A 21,136-nucleotide genomic window follows, 5' to 3' on the forward strand; every position below is an offset into this window, starting at 1 on the left:
GTACTGAGACTGGCTGTAATGTAACGAGGGGTACGTCAGGTTCCATGCGATCGATTGTGATAGGGAATTCACTAGTCGGAGGCGCAGGCAGACGTTTCTGCGGCCAACAGTGAGAAATCAGAATGGTATGTGCTGCCTGGTGCCAGGATCAAGGATATCTTGGAGAAGGTGCAGAATATTCTCAAAGGCAAGAGGGACCAGCAGGAGGTCATTGTACACTTTGGAACTAACGACATAGGAAAAGAAAAGGGTGAGATTCTGAGGAAAGAATAAACGAAGTTAGGTAGGAATTTAAAAACATGGTCCTCAACGGTAGTGATATATGGATTACTCCTGGTGCCACGGACTAGTGAGGGTAGGAATAGGAGGATAGAGCAGATGAATGCATGGCTGGGGAGAAGAATTCACATTTTTGGATCGTTGGAATCTCTTCTAGGGTAGAAGTGACCTGTATAAGAAGGACTAAGTTGGAGGGGGACTAATATCCTGGTGGGGAGATTTGCTAGGGCTGCTCATGAGGATTTAAACTAGAAAGGGGGCAGGGGGGATATAGTGAGGAAAGAGATCAGTCTGAGACGGGTACAGTTGGAGAAAGGAGCAAGTCAAACAGTCATGTCAGGCAGGAACAAAGCAGAAAACGAGGTAGGACTGATAAATTAAACTGCATTTATTTCAATGCAAGAGGCCGAACAGGTAAGGCACATGAAGTCCGGGCATGATTGGGAACATGGTACTGGGATACAATAGCGATTACAGAGATATGGCTCAGGGATGGACAGGACTGGCAGCTTAATGTTCCAGGGTACAGATGCTTTAGGAAGGATAGAAAGGGGGCAAGAGAGGAGGGGAGTGGCATTTTTGAGTAGGGATAATATTATGGCTTTAATGTCAGGGAGGATATTCCTGGGAATACATCCAGGGAAATATTTGGGTGGAACTCAGAAATAAGAAAGGGATGATCACCTTATTGGGATTGTACTATAGACCCCACCCCCCAACAAATAGTCAGCAGGAAATAGAGAAACACATTTGTAAGTCGATCTCGGTTATCTGTAAGAATAATAGGATGGTTACGGTAGGGGATTTGAACTTTCCAAACATAGACTGGAACTGCCATAGTGTTAAAGGCTTGAATGGAGAGGAATTTTTTAACGGTGTACTAGAAAACTTTATGGTTCAGTATTTGGATGTACCTACTACAGAATGTGCAAAACTTGACCTACTCTTGGGAAATAAGGCAGGGCAGGTAACTGAGGTGTCAGTGGGGGAGCACTTTCGGGCCAGTGACCATAATCTACTAGTTTTAAAATAGTGATGGAAAAGGATAGACTGGATCTAAAAATTAAAGTTCTTAATTAGAGAAAGGCCAATTTTGATAGTATTAGGCAAGAACTTTCAAAAGTTGATGGAGGGCAGATGTTTGCAGGTAAAGGGACGGCTGGAAAATGGGAAGCCTTCAGAAATGAGATAACGAGAGTCCAGAGACAGTATGTTCCTGTTTGGGTAAAAGGCAAGGCTGGTAGGTATAGGGATTGCTGGATCATTAGAGAAATTGAGGTTTTGGTCAAGAAAAAGGAAGCATATGTCAGGTATAGACAGTAGAGATCAAATGAATCCTTCGAATACAAAGGCAGTTGGAGTACACTTAAGAGGAAAGTCAGGAGGACAAAAGGGGTTCATGAGATAGCCTTGGCAAATAGGGTTAAGGAGAATCCAAAGGGATATTATAAATACATTAAGGACAAAAGGGTAACTAGGGAGAGAATAGGCCCCTTAAAGATTAGCAGAACCCTCTATGTGTGGAATCAGAAGACACGAGGGAGATACTAAATGAGTATTTTGCATCAGTGTTTACTGTGGAGTAGGAAATGGAAGATAGAGAATGTGGGGAAAGAAATAGTGACATCTTGAAAAATGTCCATATTACAGAAGAGGTAGTGCTGGATGCTTAAAACTCATAAAGGTGGATAGATCCCCAGGACCTGATTAGTAGGTGCACCTTAGAACTCTGTGGGAAACTAAGGAAGTGATTGCTGGGCACCTTGCTGAGATAGCTGTATCATTGATAGCCACAGGTGAGGTGCCGGAAGACTGGAAGTTGGCTAATGAGGTGCCACTATTTAAGGTGACGAGGAAAAGCCAGGAAACTATAGACCAGTGAGCTTGACATCGGTGGTGGGCAAATTGTCGGAGGGAATCCCGAAGGACAGGATTTTCACACATTTGGAAAGGCAGGGGCTGATTAGGGATAGTCAACATGGCTTTATGCGTGGGAAATCACACCTCACTAACTTGGTTGAGCTTTTTGAAGAAGTAACAGAGGATTGATGAGGGCAAAATGGTGGACGTGATCTGTGTGGATTTCAGTAAGCCGTTCGACAAGGTTCCTCATGGTAGACTGGTTAGCAAGGTTAGATCACATGGAATACAGGGAGAACTAGCCATTTGGATACAGAACTGGCTCGAAGGTAGAAGATAGAGGGTGGTGGTGGAGGGTTCCTTTTCAGACTGGAGGCCTATGAGTAGCGGTGTGCCCCAAGGATCGGTGCTGGGTCCACTGCTCTTCATTTATGTAAGTGATCTGGATGTGAACGCCGGAGGGGTGATTAGTAAGTTTGCAGATGACACCGAAATTGGATGTGTAGTGGACAGCGAAGAAGGTTATCTCAAGTACGACAGGATCGTGATCAGATGGGTCAACGAGCTGAGGCGTGGCAAATGGAGTTTAATTTGAATAAATGAGAGATGATGTGTTTTAGAAAGGCAAATAAGGGCAGGATATATATACTAATGGTAAGGTCCTGGGAAGTGTGGCTGAACAAAGAGACCTTGGAGTGCAGGTTCATTGTTCCTTGAAAGTGGAATCGCAGGTAGTTAGGATAGTGAAGAAAACATTTGGAATGCTTGCCTTTATTGGAACACTGCATTGAGTAAAGGAGTTGGGAAGTCATATTGTGGCTGTACAGGACATTGGTTAGGCCACTTTTGAAATACTATGTGTAATTCCTCTCCCCCTGCTATGTGAAGGATGTTGTGAAACTTGAAAGGGTTCAGAAAAGATTTACAAGCATCTTGCCAGGTTTCGAAGGATTTAAGCTATAGGGAGAGGGTGAATAGGCTGGAGCTATTTTCCCTGGAGCATCGAAGGCTGAGGGGTGACCTTAGAGGTCTATAAAATCATGAAGGGCATGGACAGGGTAAATATGCAAGGTCTTTTCCTAGGGATGGGGGAGTCCAAAGCTAGAGGACATAGGTTTAGGGTGAGAGGGGACAGTCATAAAAGGTACCTAAGCGGAAACTTTTTCATGCAGAGAATGGTGCATGTGTGGAATGAGCTGCCAGAGGAAGTGGTGGAGGCTGGCACAACATTTAAAAGGCATCTGGATGAGTATATGAATAGGAAGGGTTTAGAGTGATCTGGGCCAAATGCTGGCAAATGGAACTGATTTATCCAGGATATCTGGTTGGCATGGACGAATTGGACCAAAGGGTCTGTTTCCGTGCTGTAGATCTCTATGAATCTACATGAGAGGTCCATTCATAAGTCTGATAACAGCGGAGAAGATGGTGTTCTTGAATTTGTTGGTACGTGTTTTCCAACTTTTGTATCTTCTGCCTGATGAAAGAAAGTATAACCAGCATGAGAGGGGTCTTTCATTATGTTGGCTGTTTGCTGGAGCAGGAAGTGTAGATTGAGTCAATGGAAGGAAGGCTGGTTTTCATGACGAACTGGGCTGTGTTCACAATTTTCTAATTTCTTGCAGTCTTGGGCAGAGCAGTTACAGACAAGTTATGATGCATCTAGATAAGATGCTTTCTATGATGCATCCATAAAAATTGATGAGTCATTGTAGACATGCCAAATTTCCTTAGCTTTCTGAGGAATTAGAGCTGTTGTTGTGCTTTCTTGACTGTAACATCAATGTGGATGGACTAGGACAGATTGGTGATATTTATTGCTGGGAACTTGAAGCTCTTGATCATGCCCACCTCAGCATCATTAATACAGACAGGGTCATATCCTCCACTCCGCTTCCTGAAGTCAATGACCCAGCTCCTTCATTTTGCTGACATTCGGGGAGGGATTGTTGTCTTGACATCATGCCACTAAGCTTTCTATCTCTTTCCTGTACTTTGCGCCATTTTTTGAGGTCTGACGCAATACCGTGGTGTCATCAGCAAATTTGTAAATGGAATTAGAACTGAATTTGGCCACACAGTCGTGAATGTCTAAGGGGTATAGTATGGGGCTGATTACACAGCCTTGCAGAGCATTGGTGTTGAGGATTATTGTGGAGGTGATGTTGTCACCTATCCTTCCTGATTACGGTCTGTGGGTCAGGAAGCTGAGGATTCAGTGGCAGAGGGGGCAAGTAGATTCCTAAGTCTCAGGGTTTGGAGATGAGTTTGGTTGGAATAATGGTGTTGAAGGCGGAGCTGAAGCCAATAAATGGGAACAAAAACAAAGTTGCTGGAAAAGCTCAGCAGGTCTGGCAGCATCTGTGGAGGAGAAAACAGTTAACATTTCGGGCCCGGTGACCCTTCCTCAGAAACTTACTCAATAAATGGGAGTTTGACATAGATGTCCTTGTTATCCAGGTGTTCCAGGGATGAATGTAGGACCAGGGAGATGGCATCTGCTGTGGACCTGTTGCAATGATAGTCAAATGGTAGTGGATCAAGGAAATCTGGGAGGCTGGAGTAGCATTTAAAGTTTAAAAAGTTGTTAAAATATCCCTCTATTTTCAGAGGAATTAAATAAAACATTATTCAAGATATAGTTGGAGGTAGAAAATATAATTAACGGGGTTTTTGACTTGTTCGCCGAGCTGGTAGGTTGGTTTGCAGATGTTTCGTTACCATACTAGGTAACACCATCAGTACGCCTCCAATGAAGCATTGTTGGTCTGTCCTGCTTGTTATTTATGTGGGTCCGGTCTGATGTAGTGGTTGGCCTCATTTCCGGTTCTGCTTCGTAGTGATTGGTATAAGCGGTCTATTTCCACATGTTTGTTGATGGAGTTTTGGGTTGAGTACCAGGCCTGTAGGAACTCCCGTGCATGTCTTTGGTTGGCATGTCCTAGGATGGTTACGTTGTCCCAGTCAAATTGGTGGCTCTCTTTGTCCAAGTGTATGGATACTGAGTGATAGTTTATTGTGTCTCTTGGTAAATAGTTGGTGCTCGCGTACCCTGATAGCTCGTTTTCTAATGTCCAATGTAATGTTTGTGGCGATCCTTACATGGGATTTAATATATAACGTTGGCCCTGTCATTTTTGGGTATGGGATCCTTTATTCTTGTCTTTGTTCTTGTGATTAACAAATTTCTAACTGTGAAAATATGGTTTTTTAATAATTAAAATTGCCATGTGCCTGTTAGAGCATTGTTGATCATTGTATTCAGGAGCACAATAAAATCTGTAAATCCTATTTTCTACCTCCAACTATACCCCAAATAGTGTTTTTTTTTAAATTCCTCTGAAAATAGAGAGAAATTTTAACAGCTTTTTCAAAACTTTTTGTATGCAACTTCTTATTTCCATCTCTCGCATTTCTCACTTTATTGTCTGGTGTTAAAGGCACACAGTCCCATCTGTAGCCGCACACTTCCACCACCGGATGGAGCTCAAAAAGATCCCATTCAGCAGCTTTTCCAGACTGCCCCTGTGCTATATTTTCTCTTCTGATAAATTTAATACTCTTTAACAATTATTCTCCTGGCCCTTTTTAAGCACTTATCATCTTACAAATCTACTTTCAAATAAACGATAGCCAGATTAGTCAATTGTTGAATTTAATGAAAGTGTTAAATGTTTGCTTGATTTGCCTTCAGGACAGAATAACTGATTGTGTAGTGAGTGCAAAGTACCTAGAGGTTTTGAGCAACAGCACGTCTAACTTTGTTAATATTCTGTCTAGACTGGCCAGACGGCGCATACCTAGCTTTCTTCCACAGTATGCTGTGCCTGAGAGATTGAAAGAGTGCATTGAAAGGGATGCAGATATCCTGACCGTACAGCCAAATCTGTCAGAGGTTAGTAACTCATTTGTATCCAGTTCTTTTTTTAAAATCTCTGCTTAAAATGAATGTTTGTTTGTTTTGACTTCTTTTTTAGGCTCTGAACATGTCAAAATATAAAGATCATTTCTCAACACTTCTGTGGCTGGAGGAGATCAAAGCCGAGATGGAAATGAGGGAATTTAATATGACCAATGTGACTTTGAAAAAGCAAGGGGACTACCTCATTCTGGAGGTGCCAGGGTTGGTTGAAGGCCGGCCTTCTGTATCTATTGGTTAGTTGGACATTAAAATTTAATTGCAAACTCTCTATGGGTTAAGATTTGAGCAGTTGCCCCATGTCGGAAAAGACATTTTGTTTAGTTAATCCCCAAAGTTACCTCTTTCTCAGCTTTTCAAACGCTGTTTCAGTTATTCATCATGGGGTCAATTTAAATTTCTAGCTCAACAATTCATTCATGAATATGAGGCCACAATGGTGTGGCCACAAAACTAATTTTGCAGCATCCGGTGAGGTGTGCTAAATCTATACTGATTCGGCTCCATGGAACTGCCAATATGAAATTTGAAGCATAATTGTTGGTATAAAAGCAAAATAGCTAGTTTTAAGAGAGCTACTGACTAAAGTGTCTGGAACAGGATGCAGGTATTCTGCTGAAGAAAGACAAATTCACATTCAGCATTTGAAAGCTTAAAAATGAATAAATGCTAGTAAGAGATAAGCTAAGCTTCAAGAGAGCACCTGTGTGCAACAGCTGTTAAATCTGCCTGCCAAAGCAGAAGCGTATTCAAAGGAAACTGGGATTAAGAAGGTGTATCAATGTACAGTAGCATTCAAAAGGGAACACCAGAGGTAGTAAAAATAGAGCAGAAAGAGGGCAAGCAAGTCTGATCAGGATGTGAGCAGTACTGTTCCAATGGTATTTAGGATATCTTTGGTGTTCAATGTGCATAAATGAAAAAGCCACGTATATTTTCTGTTGATAGCAATCTTATGACTTTTTAAACAAAAATTTAAACAAAAAATTCTCAATGTACCTGACAAAAAAAAACAAAGTAAAATTCAAGCTTTGCAATTAGGGATCAAAGTCCGAGACAGACTGTAAGTATTTAAAGCTAGTAACTGTCCAGGTTTGCGTAGTGTTTGTCCTAAAGTGCTGAGAGAGTTTTTTGTTTGGATTTTTCAGGCATTCAGTATCATTGAGGGGGCCCATGAAAGATGAAAAAAAGAAGAGCCTTGGTATTTTTATAACACCATTAACCATGTCCCAGAATGTATTATGGCCATTAAGTACTTTTAAAGTATGGTCACTGTTTTAATGTAAGAAATGGCAGCTAACTTGCACAGAGCAAGTTCTCAAAGGGCCGATACACTGGAAGAACTCAATGTTCTTTATGTCTTTGGATTTTTTTTGTGCATCTAATCATTTGAACAATGACATTTTCATCAATGAAGCATTTCCTTAATACAGAGTGCCACTCTAGTTTAGAGAGTTATGCTGTTAGTGACTCTGGGGGAAAGAGCATGGCTTGTTACTTGCAATTAGTGGTAAGGCCTCTGATTGCAATAGGAAGGACATTAAAGTTGAGGCATGGCTCTAGTATAGTTAGTGCAATTATCTGCTGAGCAAAAGGAAATGCCCCAGAATTACTGTTTGAAAGCAATGCTGCATTCTATTCCATTGCTGATAACAGGAAAACACGAGTAACATAAGGGATAGTCTAATCATTTGTGTGTGTTAACACAGTGAAAGTGTTGAATTCACCAGTACTTTGAAATAAACAATATAAATAACACAGCAAAACAGGAATTTAGTGTCAAAAGTTTAAATAACTTGGAACAGCATAGCCTATAATTTTCAACTTAAAGCTCTCAGTTCTGCATTTTATGTTCAAGGTCATATCCTTGAGGCAAATCTTTTGGGGACGAGAAAGAAACCTGACTGATTCTTTCTCAGCTATTGACATGAAGGCTACATCAAATCATTAGAATAGGAAGTGGAGTTTTAAAATGCTATTATTTGGGCAAATGCCTTGATATTTATTTACTTTTGAAATGTTCTCGAAATTTATCTTCTTTGCCGTTAGGAGACCGAATAATATTAAAGAATTCCTGTTGTACAGAACCTGTAGTGCGATTTTCTGGCTTTGTACTGGAGGTAAGTGGGCTTCAGACTGCATTTTCAGCTATCAATATTCTGGAAAATGTGCAGATCCTAATTCAGTTTGGTATTTCTTCCCCAACTGCGTACAATGTGTTCAAAACAAGAGCATGTTGGAAATCAAATTCTCTGCTACAATTATATAATGGAAATTATGGTATTACAGAAACTTTAAAAGGATTTTATTGCATCAGAATATTCAAACATTTGTGTTAATTTAGAAGAAAAATCAGTTCCTATTTCTCAAAGTTTATCCTTGTACTAATGGCTGAATCTATTAAACATTTTGTCTCAGTTGATATTACATTTTCTATTCACATTAGGTTCAGTTAAAGGAGTTAATGATAGGAATCGGCTATGGGCTAACTAAGGATAGTGTATGAGAATTCACTACACCTGACCTTGTGTTCTTGCTGTGTTCTTATTAATTTTGATAAAACTTAGGATGTTTTGAAGGATGTCCAGTTGGGGTCAGGAAATAAGCTTCTCTGGCTTAAAGGGGGCATCTCTTAATTAACCTGTATCATGTAATGGCTATTGTGCTGCCTTTACAACTTCCTTGCATCCTCTGTCTCGCTCTGTGAACTTGCTGACTTGTGCTAAAATGTACTGTTTTATATTTCACAAAGGAGGGCGTTCTTGGTAAATAAATATGTTTGTAGAGAGCATTACAATTACAGGGACAGAAATTGGCCATTTAGCCCGTTGAACTGTTCAGCCACTTGATGAGGTCTTTGCTTATCTGTGACCTAACTTCATTTAGCTGTTGTTGCTCTTCTACCTCCTCCCTAATTTAAAATTTATTATTGAGCTTGAAGTTGCTATTTACGTAAGAATTCCAAAGTGCTTTCACCCCTTCTGTGTAGAAGCGTTTAATTTCAATCTTGAAGGTCCGTGTCTAGTTTTTAGACTCGTCGCTAACCCAAGATTTCTCAACCAGTGGGAATACCTCCCATGTATCAAGTCACATATTCCTCTAATATCTTGAAAATTTTGATCATATCAGCCCCAAATCTTCTGAACTCCAGGGAATACAACCCTAGTTTGTATAATCTCTCCATAATTTAATCCTTGGTGTACAGGGGTTAGTCTGTACTGCCCTCGTTGGGATGGTAATCTAAAGTCCTCTGCTTTGGTGGTCAAGCAAAAGGAAAAACCAGTAAAACTTGGAAATGACAAAACTGGTCTGAACTTGTCTTGATACTTGAGTATGGGACTCCAACATAGACCTGTGCTGTTGCTTCCAAGTTTTACTATTTTATTTTCCCATAAGCAGGACTTTGTAGAACTGAAGGATGACTTCTAGTCATCCAGATTTAAGGGCCAGCATTGCTTTAGCCTGTTCTTATAACTTGTTGTCCCTATTCAAGGCATTTTAATATGTGTGTAACTGAACCTTCATGTCCTTTTGTACTTCCACTGCTTCTAACCTTGTCAAATTTATAAAGTCTCCTTTTCTAACTTTCTAAAGTCCAAATTGAATGACCTCTCATTTCACTGGATTGAAATCCATTTGCCAGTGTTTTGCCCATTCACATAAAGTTACAAGGAGATACTGACACATATGTGACATCATAAGCAGTATAAAATCTTTGTGCCATTAACGAATGTAGTTATGTGACTTTCTAGTCTACTTCCCATGTTGTAAATAAATATGCTGAACAGTAGAGGACCCTGCATAGATCCATGGGACGTCAGTCATTACATCCAGATGTTTAGAGTTCCTGCCTGCTCTCAGTCTTTCTATTTCCTGCTGATGAGCCAATTTTCTAAGCAAGTCAATAATTTGCCTTCAGTTTTACAGGCTTCAGCAATTATGAACAGTCTCTTCCAAGGAACTTCATCAGATGCCTTCTGGAAATCCATATAAATAGCATCTATAGAAATTCCAGGCCCATTCCTTTAGTTATCTCTTTTAGTATGGATCACTTGACAGGATTACAACGTCTACATTTTTAAAATTCCTTTTAAGAGTTTGAATATAATGAAGGGAAGTTCTATTAATTTTGCTGTCCACACAATATTCCAGTCCTTGCAGTGTCCACTGGCGTCACATACATCACATGTCAACCATCTGCGTCAAGTGGAATGGACAAGGCCACACGAGAATTAGGCAGTCAGTGTGGCTTCACACTTTCTCCTGGGCTATTTCCATCCTCAGCCTACAGAATACACGGAAACCACGTCAGTGCTGCAATTGAGGTCCTTTAATTCAGCGTGGCTTTTTCGGATGTCTTGTGATCCTATTCATGTATTCTAAAGCTTTTTGTAGTTTTGCCTTCTCTGGTTTGAATATAAAAAACAGCTGATCTTTCTGTACTCACAACACATTTTACCTCTGCTCTCCTGGTGCAGGTGTATGAAGACGAGCTTGTGCTGCAGTTTAATTCTTCATTTCACCAAGCCTATGGAGGGGAGCCTATGGATGTGGAGTTTACATATAACAGGTAACACTGCAAATGCATAATAGTTGCATTTTGAAAAACCAACTCTCTGAAAAGCATATGTTAAAGTAGAAATTGAGGACACGGGAATTCACTTAACAAAATTAGTTGGTACAGCCTATGAATTGGTTTGTATTGATTTGGAACATTTTATGTTTTAGAATCTCTACCCGGAGATGCCTGTTTGCTGTGGAACAAGCTTTTCATCTTGGTGAACAAGGTATTAATAACTTCTATTCCATTGTTTCATGAGTGTCAAAGCAGAAGGTATATTTTGGAGGGGGTGGGTGAATTTCTACTCCAACATCTCGAGGTAGCATTTGTGTTTTGTACTTGAAGTTTAACTGTTAAATGTTATAAAGGTCTCACATGAATCAGTCAAAACTGACACCGTACAAAAAAGCTAATGTACTCTTTTCAGTTTTTTTCATTTCTTGTCTGGATCCTAATATTGTTAATTATGTTGAGAAAGAAAAGTAGTTATGGCTTCTCAACCATTTGTCAGAAATCAGATTGGAGCCCATTGCTGTGTTCACACAATTCACCATTTTATTGTGAAGTCTGCTCGGATTCTTTGAGGAGATAACTCCTTTCGTGTGGGAGAGGTACCTACCATTGGGGAAATCGTTTATAAAAGTATATAGTTGGAGCTTGTAACCAAGGCAATACAATAATTGTGGGGACTTTTAATCCTTAGACTGGTGTTAGGTACCTGGAACAAGAAGTTGTTGAACCGACTGGTGACAAAGATATTTTCTAGTTTTTGTAATGGGGCAGGGTTAATTGGTAACCTCGGTTTAAAAAAAATAGCAGGGGAGAAAGTGATCATATCTTAATTGAATTCTATTTTAACTTTGAAAGCAATGTACAGTGGTCACAAACAAAAAGCTTAAGCAAAGCCAATTACACAGGTATGAAAGGAGTATTGACTAAGGTGGATTGGTAAAATAGTATAAAAATTTTGGTAATAACCAAACTGTGAAAAGTTTGAAGAAATCATTCAAAGTGTTCAATAAGATAAATTTAGTTGCAAAAACAAACACAGCAGGAAAGATCCAACCATGGCTCACTCAGAACACTAAAATCTTTTTATTAGATTAAAAGAAGAAGCATTGCAGGTGACAAAGAATAACTGTAAAATAGGAACCAGCAAAGACCCACCGAAAAAGTTGTTAAAAGGGATAAAAATAGAAGATGAGAATATTCCAACCAGGAATAGAAAAACCAATTACAAGAGCTTTTACGAGTAAATGGAGATAGAGGTGGAGGCTGTAGCTAAATGTTGGCCCCTTAGAGGCACAGACAAGAGCGATTATCATGGGGAATGAGGAAATGGCAAAGATATTGAACAAATAGTTTGAGTTTGCCTTCACACTAAAAGACAAAAATTACATACCAGAAATAGAAGGTAACCAAGGGGCTAAAAAGAGTGAGAAACTTGAGGTAATTGATGTCAGCAAAGAAGTATTACAGAAACTTAAAGCACTAATATCTGACAAATTTCCAAGACCTAGGATTCTAAAACAGTTAGCTGCAGAGATTGCAGATGAGCTTGTCGTAGTTTTTCAAAAGTTTCCAAATTCTGGGACTGCTACGGCAAGTTGGAAGTTAGTAACTATAACTGCTTTTCAAAAAAAAGTGAGTTGAGAGAACCGCAGGCACTTTGGTGTGACATGAGTCATTAGGAGCATTCTGGAAACTCTCTTGCAAGTCTTGCCAATATACTTAAAACATTATAGAATGATCAGACTCAGCACAGGTTTATGAAAGAAAAATCATTTTTGACAAATTTGAGTCGTTTGAGGATAACTGGTAAGTTAGATGAAGGAGACTTGCTTTCACCTAGAGAAGGTCACATGAGTAGTATATTAATATTTGTAGAGAATTGGTTAATGGACATGAAACAGTAAGGATAAATTGGACATTTTCAAGTTGAGGCTGTAATTAGAGTACAGCAAGGAATCAGTGTTAATAAATTAGATGAAAAGACTGAGAATAATGACTCTAATTTTGATACAAAGCTAGGTGGGAATGATAGCTGTGAGGACAGAGGTTTCTAAGAGTTGTAGACAAGTTAAGTGAGTGTATAACAAGGTTGTGAGTGGATATAATGTGAGCAGTTGAGGAGTCTATCACTTTGTTAGTGAGAATAGAAAAGCAGGATACTTTAAACTGTGTGTAGGTTTGTAAGTGTTGATGTTCAGATGGACTTGGGTACACTTCTAGAAGGAATACGCTTACCACATGTGTATGATTAGAAGTTAGGAATGCTAATGGCATATCGATCTTCATTGCAAGACGACTGGCCATGTAATGTACAAATGATAAGGAAATCTTGCTATGGTTATATTTGGTTTCACTGAGACCAGACATGAAGTACTGTGTACGGTCTTGAACTCCCTATTTGAGCAAGGATATACTTAAATTGGAGGTGGTCAGGCAAAAGTTCATGAGGCTGAGTGAATTAGGCCCATACACATTCTACAATTTAGAATAAGAGGTGATCTCATTGAAACATTCACAATTCTGAAGGAGCCCCTTAAATCCCCTGGCTGGGAATCTAGAAAAAGTGGGAGGGAGAGATTCATTGGATAAGGATTAGGGTTAGGACTGAACTCTTAGGACTGAGATGAAGAGACATATCTTCGTTCAAATATTTACAAGTCTTTGGAATCTCTACCCTAGAAAGTTGTTGCTGCTCTATTGTTGAATGTATTGCTGAGTAGACAGATGTTTTGATCCCTCAGGAAATCAGAGGATACAGGAGTGGAGACTGATGATCATCAATGTGTGTTTTAAATGATAGAGCAGGCTCGAGCCTTCATGGTCTACCCCTGCTCCTATTTCGTACATTGTATTTTGTGGAAATAAATCTGTTTCTAAGCAGGCATTCAATGAATTCTTTGTTTAGTGTTGTAAAAATGATCTGCATTTACACTCAGTGCAATAAAATGAAACTACAAGTAAAACATTGAGAGATTAACTTTAACAGTTGCATAGCAGCACAAGTTTGAGAAACTGAACCAGTCAGCATTCATCAAGACCCATGTCACTTCTGGAAGCATTTACTTGTTTGTTGTAGACACATACAGTTTAAACAACAAGGCAGTATAAGGGAGCAAAGTTTTGCTGTTTATGATGGCAAATTCAGGTAGCTCACTCATGTTTTAACAGAATATATACTAAAGGAAAATTAGTTGGATTGAAATAATCATTGCAGTAGAATTTACGAATAGAAATGCTAAATGTAATAGGCTCAATTTTGGTCCTTTATGTGAAGGAAGGAAACAATGAATGAAAGTTGAAATTTTGTTGGAGAATGTTTTGTAATCTGAAGATATTTATAAGGAAGAGTTAAGCAATAGGGTTTTTAATATGGGCAACTTGGCAATATATTTTTGTTTCAGGAAATATGGAATTAATGGGTATCTTAAAAAATTGAGAAAGTAAAATTTTTGAGGTCAAACATTGGCTCTTTTTCTAACCACTTCGATCAGATTCTGACATTATCAAGTGTGTTTAATTAGAACTTGAAACAAATTTTTTGTTTAAAAAACATTGTAGATCGTTGGTAAGGTTGCAAGTTATATACATTTCATACATTCTACATTCAAATATTTTAAACTTGGTTTAGAATCTGTGAATCATTGTGTGAGGTCAAACTCTTGAGTTAGCGGAGATTGTCAAAGCTGAATTTGCATTTAGACATAATATTCCAGGGTTTTAAATGAGAAGTATAGATAGTCCAATTGTGCTGTTTAACATGAGAATTGTGCTTTGTAGGACAGGTATCTGACAGACTAATCGCATTGCTGGAAATGGTTCTATATTTTCTCCCACTAGATAGTGGATATGTATAATTGATTTAGGAAAGAGGTTTTTTTTTGGAAAATGAAGTTGACCAAGTTTTCGAAAGCATGAAGTTTAAGAATGTTATTTGTAGTTGAGCGATATTTCATTGTATATAATAGTTCTTGTCTCGGGACTTTGGAGAATACATTGAAAGATGGAGGGCATAGGGTTGATTTGATACCGTGGTGTTTCACTTGAGTACCTTGTGAATTTAGGGAGTAATTATATCCCTTGGAAGATTGGATAAATCTGTCTCACTGTAAAACAATAAAATTTTACATTATCTCAAACTTCCACTAGCTTAATCAGTAATATCCCTTTCCTTTCACTCATCCAGTTTTGTTTCCAGAGAATGTTGTGGCAAAACCTCCACAGACAGTTACTACATGGGATGATATTGACACAGTTGTGACAAATAAAAAAAAAAGTTGCTGCAGATCTCAAGGCCAAACTAACAAAGTAAGAATACCTCCAGGATTTAAAAAAAAAAGTTTAAAGATTTTCTTAAGAAGTTAAAAGCTATTTGCATTAGTGTGTGTTCGAGATTTCTTGAATTATACCATGTGTGTTGGTATGTTCTGTTGAATGTGCAAATTGAGCTTTTTCTCCTTCCTATTAAGGTTGTATTAAAGCCAACTATAAGAAAGCAGTGAATTCAACGTTTTTGATTTCTGTCACTAAAATAAAATTTACCCCTCAGACATTTTTGGTGAAGAACTCCTTTTCAAATGTTAGCCTCATGAGCCTTGGGAGCTGCTGGTCTAAATAATGATCTCCCTGCCTCTTCAGCACTCCTCATTGTGCCTTCATTTTCCCTCTGAATGAGAGAGCTGGCCCACTCTACACTGCACATATGCAGCCACACTCCACTTGCAGCACGCAGCAGCATCAAGGCTTCCTCTGGCTACCACTTAGCCACGATTTTACAGACTCTGATATGGAAAGCACTGTTTTAGTGCAGTGCCTGTGCAATCACTGGCAATGCAGAAAAGGCAATCAGTCAAAATCCTTCAGGTTCTGAATTTAAACAGAAACTATTTGTGAGCATTTACCATTTCAGATTTTAATTGCTGCGAGGGGACACGGATTTCATTTTTCTTCCCTTATAAAGTTGAGAACTTTAAATAGATTTTTTCTTTATACAAATAGATAATGTAGGCCTTGTCAGGTAAAATTTGCGTGGAGAGTTACTGAACTTGATGGCTTAAAGGAATGAAACCAGTGTGCAATACACAGGAAGTCTACCTAGCCAATTGTCCATTATTTTTGTTAATATTATCTATTTAAACAGTATGTTAAAGCGGTGACAAGGAAGTCAATTGTTTTTGCAATAAAACAAAGTGGCGCAATTCTGACTTTAGTGTAAAATATTGAATATGATTGTTTAGAAGTATATTCACAGTTTACTGTGTGTGCTCAGACTAACAATACAGTAAATGGAAAATGTTATATTTCGTGCCCTGTTCTTTTTAAAATAGATTTAACATTAGATGTTTTTGAGGCTTCTGGTAGCCTCTGTTAAATGGCCAGTTGAGAAGTGTAGTATGTAAATCTGTCTCTGACATCTTTTACTCGCTCGCTGTGAAATTGTATTCCTACACTGTTTCAGGAAAAAGATGTGGATGCAAAATTAAATAGTTCCTGTACAGGTAAGGAGAGCTGGTGCCAAGATGGTGAAAGCAAAGGTTTGAAGGGAAGGACAACTGAAATGATATGTACGTCTGAAGCATTATCAGTTGCTGCACACACTGGTGATGGTGAGTGCAAATCACAGACTTGGATGTCACAGACCTGTAGTTATGAAATTCACTTGTGTTGAGTACAGAAGTAAAACTTTTACAGTGTGACATTTTGAATTCCAGAGTTACTGTGTTTCTGATTAAGATATTATTACAATTATTATCTCATTATTACACTTGCTGCAACATACACAGTATCTAATCCAGATAGGAATTTGGAAAGCTGGCTGATCTATCTTTGAGACTTTCTTTTAAAACGTATGCCATATAATTCTATGCAGGAGGTCAACATTCATTTTGCAGCTGACTTTGGAAAATCATACTGCAATTAGCTCGGTGTTTTGAGACTGTGTTTTGGCTGTTTTCAGCACCTTCCCCTGGCCCCAGCATTGTAATGTTTTACATTTCCAAACAAGAGAAAGGAAGCAGAAAAGCTTTCTGGATCTCTGCACGTACCTGATCCAAGCTAATTTTAAAGAAACTTCTGTAAAATCAGTTAACTCAGTCTAGGCTAGGGATTAAGTTTTTAAAATTCAGCCTGTTGCATTTAATTTTCTTGTGAATTATGCTAACCCATTTTAACACTTTCTAGGTAGATATTTAAATGCTAAAACTGCCTCCAATTTCATCCATCATAATATACGAGGAAATTATACAGGCAAACAATCCAATGGGCGAGAAGATAACTTCTTTAACTCATTTCTGAATGACTGTCAAAAATCTGCAGTCAAGAGGATCCTCTGTGGTGAATGCAGACCAACACCATATATCCTGTTTGGACCTCCTGGCACTGGAAAAACAGTCACTATTCTTGAAGCAATCTTGCAGGTATTCCCTATATTGGTATTTATAGGAATTAGCGTGTTTTAAGATTACATTGCAGCTGGTCACAGTCTCTCGTGATACACGTTCTGTAAGTGTGAATGCATTTGTCCTGTAGTTAAAGTAAGTTAATGCTCTCTTCTAACAGGGGCACCAGGACACTCGTATATTTTCCCAGTTCATATTCTTGAGTTGGCCTGCAATTTCCTGTTCTGCCTCCATTAACATCAGTACTAGCGGTGACTTTGCACTTTCTATCACAGCTGTTATTGATAAGTCACCTCCTGCAGAAACGTGGATATAAACCCATTGGCTGCCACGCTGTGGAAGTGCAGCACGTTCACTCTATCAGACCAGCCCTAATTTAATGCGACTATTTAACTCTGGATTTTCAAGAAATACATTCATTGATAGCATTTTGTTAAGTCAGATTTACTTTATGACATAAGAAAATTGTAAATATGCCCAGGCTTTGCTTAAAAACTTATGACAACTGGCTTAGGGAACTTGACACTCCCTCAATTGGACCCTTAACCTTGGACACTGATAATCAAATGTGATAGGGGCTGTGCATGATGTTTCAGAATAGCAAATTGCTGTTTCAACAGAAGATTAATTTTTAGCTTATTTCATTGGCCAGGATGGGGCAAACTCAATACTCAAATTGTAAAATGTCTTTTGATTCTGTTTAGATCCATTTTACTTTACCAGACAGTCGGATTTTGGCATGTGCTCCATCCAACAGTGCTGCTGACTTACTGTGTTTACGTTTACATGAAAGCAATTTGCTGAAGCAAGGAGACATGGTGAGAGTTAATGCCACTTGCAGACCTGCAGAGGTATGATATTTCAGTTTGGATAAAATCTTTAGGAAATGTTTTATCAGGACCGTAAAAATTAACTGTACATAAAACTTTTCCAGTTTTGATAAGACCAAACCGTCCATGTATTGTAAAAATAAATAGTCCCCAGCTATTCTTTGTACTCATTAATAAAGCTGTTCTCCCATCTGACCACTATTACAGTTCCTCATGCCTTCTTATTCACAATAATATTAACTCTGTCTTGTTTTTTTTAATCTTTGTACATATCCCCCTTTGATCTTGCTGTTTTGTCCTCTACAAACTAACCATTCTTTTTCTTTACATTAAACTGGTCTTTGTACATTCATCCCAAAACATTCACCCTGTATGTGGAACTTTAACTGGGGTCCAGCCATCAACACACTCAGAATTGCTGTTTGTTCACTAACCTTAAACGGCCCCTTTGCACATTCCAATCCAAAGCATTTGTAACTTAATGAGTTTTACCTGCACTTAGTTCTGCGACAGTAATATTTGGTTGTTTGCTGTGTATAACATTGTTCCTGCAACAACAGTATTTATGAAATAAAATCCTTTACTTAAAACTGTTACAATAAGCAGTACAGTTTGGAGCCAGCCAACAGGATTGTTTGATCATCTCACAATTCATTTATAGGACAAATGAAAACTGAAGATTAAATTTTTCCCCCTCTCAAAAGACTCAAAGGTCTGGTGTAGTGTACACAATCACTATCATAGGGTGATCGTCAACCCAATGATATGTTTTAAATACTGCTCAGTGAGCTAGATATTAAAATCTGACCATATGAGTTATTAATACTGTTATTAATAGCTGTGTCTGTTTTTAATTTTAGTATGTAAGCCATTTCAAGTTATTTAAAAAGATTATAAATATAACTGCTACAATTACTGGAGCCAGGAACATAATAAGAAAACAAAACTAACAACTCTATCCAATGCCACATAGCATTTGGAACACAACAGGTGAACTGAGAGCAAGTAGAAATACATTACTGTAATCTGACAGCCATTTCAGATACATGGCTGCAGTATGATATAGAGTGGAACATGAATATTGAAAGGCACAGGACTAGTATTTTAGATTTAAATAAGGGCACTTATGAAGGCATGGAAGCAAAGTTAGCTAAAGTGCACTAGTAAATTTTGTTAAGGGGCATGTCAATAAGTAGTAGACTTAAGGGGATATTTCAGAAAACACAGTACATATGTTTCTATAAGAGAAAAATATTTAAGGAGGTGAAACCTGTCATCTATGGTTAATTTTTTTAAAAAAAGTATCTGACTTGTGTTTATAATATGTCTACAGGGTGATTAAAAATATCTAGAGTTGTGCAAAAATGGATCGCAGGTCAGAACATTGGGCACAGTATTAAGAAAAAGCGAAGAGAGGACTAGGGATTAACAAGAAGGGGAAAAATACAGCACAAGAGAAAGCTAACCAGAAATATAGAAACAGATTGGTAAGCGTTTCTATAGGTCTGAAAGTACATGTCAGCGAAAACAGGAGATGGCAGATGCATTGTACAAGCTTTGCATACTTTGCATCAGTATTCACTATAGAATAGACAGATAACATCCCAAAAATAGTTATAAATCAGGAAGTGGATGGGAGGCAGGAACTCAAAACTACAAATACCACAGAAGTGGTAGCGAGCAGATTGTTAGAACTATAAACTGGCAAATCCATGGGTCATGATGGTCTTCATCTTTTGGCTTTTAAAGAATTAGCTAGTGAGATAGTTGATGCATTGATTCCAAGTTTCTGAAATTCCTTTGATTCAAGGAAGGTTCTTTGAGTTGGAAAATGTAACTGATTTTATTTATCAGGAAGGGAAACAGAAAGCAAGACACTACAGCCGAATTAGCTTGACATCTGTCATAGGGAAGATGTTAGAAGCTGCTATTAAAGAGGATATAACTGGGCAGTTGGATAGATTCAAGTAATAGGGCAGAGTCAGCCTGGTTTTGTAAAAGGAAAATCCTATTTAACCAATTTATTGGAGTTCCTTGAAAAAGAAGGGTGTTGTGGGTAAGAGAATACTGATGTATCATATGTACATGGATTTCTAGAATCTGTTGAATAATGTGCCACATCAAAGGTTATTAAAAATAATGTGTTGACATGGACAGAACATCTTCTAGCTAACAAGAAATACAGTAAGCATAAATCGATCATTTTCTGGTTGGTAAGATGTAGCAAGGGTTGAGCCACATGGATCAGTGCAGGGCCTTCAACTTTTTATATACTTTTTCATATAAATGACTTGAATGAAGGGACTGAAGAGTAAGGTTGCTAAATTTGCAAGTATAACACAGAAAGGTAGGAAAATAATTTGCGAATAGGGCATAGGGAGGCTGGAAGAGAACGTAGATAGACTGAGTGAACAAAAATCTGAGAAATGTAGTGAGATCTGAGAAAATATGAAATTGCCTATTTTATTAGGCAGAATAAAAAAGCATTTTATCCAAATAGTGAAAGATTGCAGGCTCTGGAATACAGAAGGTTCTGTGTATTCCACTGCACAAATTGCAAAACATTATTATGCATGTGTAGCAACTAATTGGAAAGCTAATAGAATCTTACAATTTATTGGGAATTGAATACAAAAATAGGGTCATGCTTCAATTACATAGGGAATTGGTGAATTCACCTCTGGAATACTGTGTACCGTGTTGGTCGTCTTATTTAAGAAAGGATATAAATATATTGGAAGAAGTTCAGACAAGGTTTATTAGACAAAAACCTAGACTGGATGGGTTAACTTGTGAAAAAAAGGTTGGACAGCTATACATTTGGCCACTGTAGTTAGAAGAGAAAGAGCAATTCAGTTGAAACATATAGGATCATGAGTTATCTTGACTGATATGGAAAGTATGTTTACTGTTGTGGGAGAATCTAGAATTATGGGTCACAGTTTTAAAGATATGGGATTACTAATTTAAGACAGTTGAGGATTTTATTTTGAAGATTATGAAAGAATGTTTGAATATTTTAAGGTGGAGATAGAAAGCTCTTGATAAACAAGGGTGTGAATGAATAATGAGGATAGTTAAGATTGTCGAGTAATCAGATCAGCCATTATCCTATTGAATGGCAGAACAAGCTTGAGCAGCTGATATGACACAGTCTGGAGCTGGAGGAACACAGCAGGCCAGGCAGCATCAGAGGAGCAGGAAAGCTGACGTTTTGGGTCAGGACCCTTTTGCAGAAATTTTTGAAGAAGGGTCCCGACCCGAAACGTCAGTTTTCCTG

At 38.3% G+C, this 21,136-nt stretch overlaps 1 protein-coding gene across 1 annotated transcript in view; it reads left to right on the plus strand.

Moving 5' to 3' along the window:
- LOC109910419 (RNA helicase Mov10l1-like) overlaps window positions 1-19,827 on the plus strand; it is a 57,883-nt gene extending 38,056 nt beyond the window's left edge. Inside the window, exons 10-19 of the mRNA XM_048609953.1 lie at window positions 5,920-6,034; window positions 6,117-6,294; window positions 8,108-8,178; window positions 10,537-10,628; window positions 10,787-10,845; window positions 14,815-14,936; window positions 16,087-16,234; window positions 16,809-17,044; window positions 17,731-17,877; window positions 19,711-19,827. Of these exons, the coding sequence (XP_048465910.1) occupies window positions 5,920-6,034; window positions 6,117-6,294; window positions 8,108-8,178; window positions 10,537-10,628; window positions 10,787-10,845; window positions 14,815-14,936; window positions 16,087-16,234; window positions 16,809-17,044; window positions 17,731-17,877; window positions 19,711-19,827 (1,285 nt within the window). The remainder of the gene's footprint in view (window positions 1-5,919; window positions 6,035-6,116; window positions 6,295-8,107; window positions 8,179-10,536; window positions 10,629-10,786; window positions 10,846-14,814; window positions 14,937-16,086; window positions 16,235-16,808; window positions 17,045-17,730; window positions 17,878-19,710) is intronic.
- The last annotated feature ends 1,309 nt before the right edge of the window (window positions 19,828-21,136 follow it).

This window comes from Rhincodon typus, chromosome 22 (genome assembly GCF_021869965.1).
Source record: "Rhincodon typus isolate 14 chromosome 22, sRhiTyp1.1, whole genome shotgun sequence".
NCBI classification, from domain to species: domain Eukaryota; kingdom Metazoa; phylum Chordata; class Chondrichthyes; order Orectolobiformes; family Rhincodontidae; genus Rhincodon; species Rhincodon typus.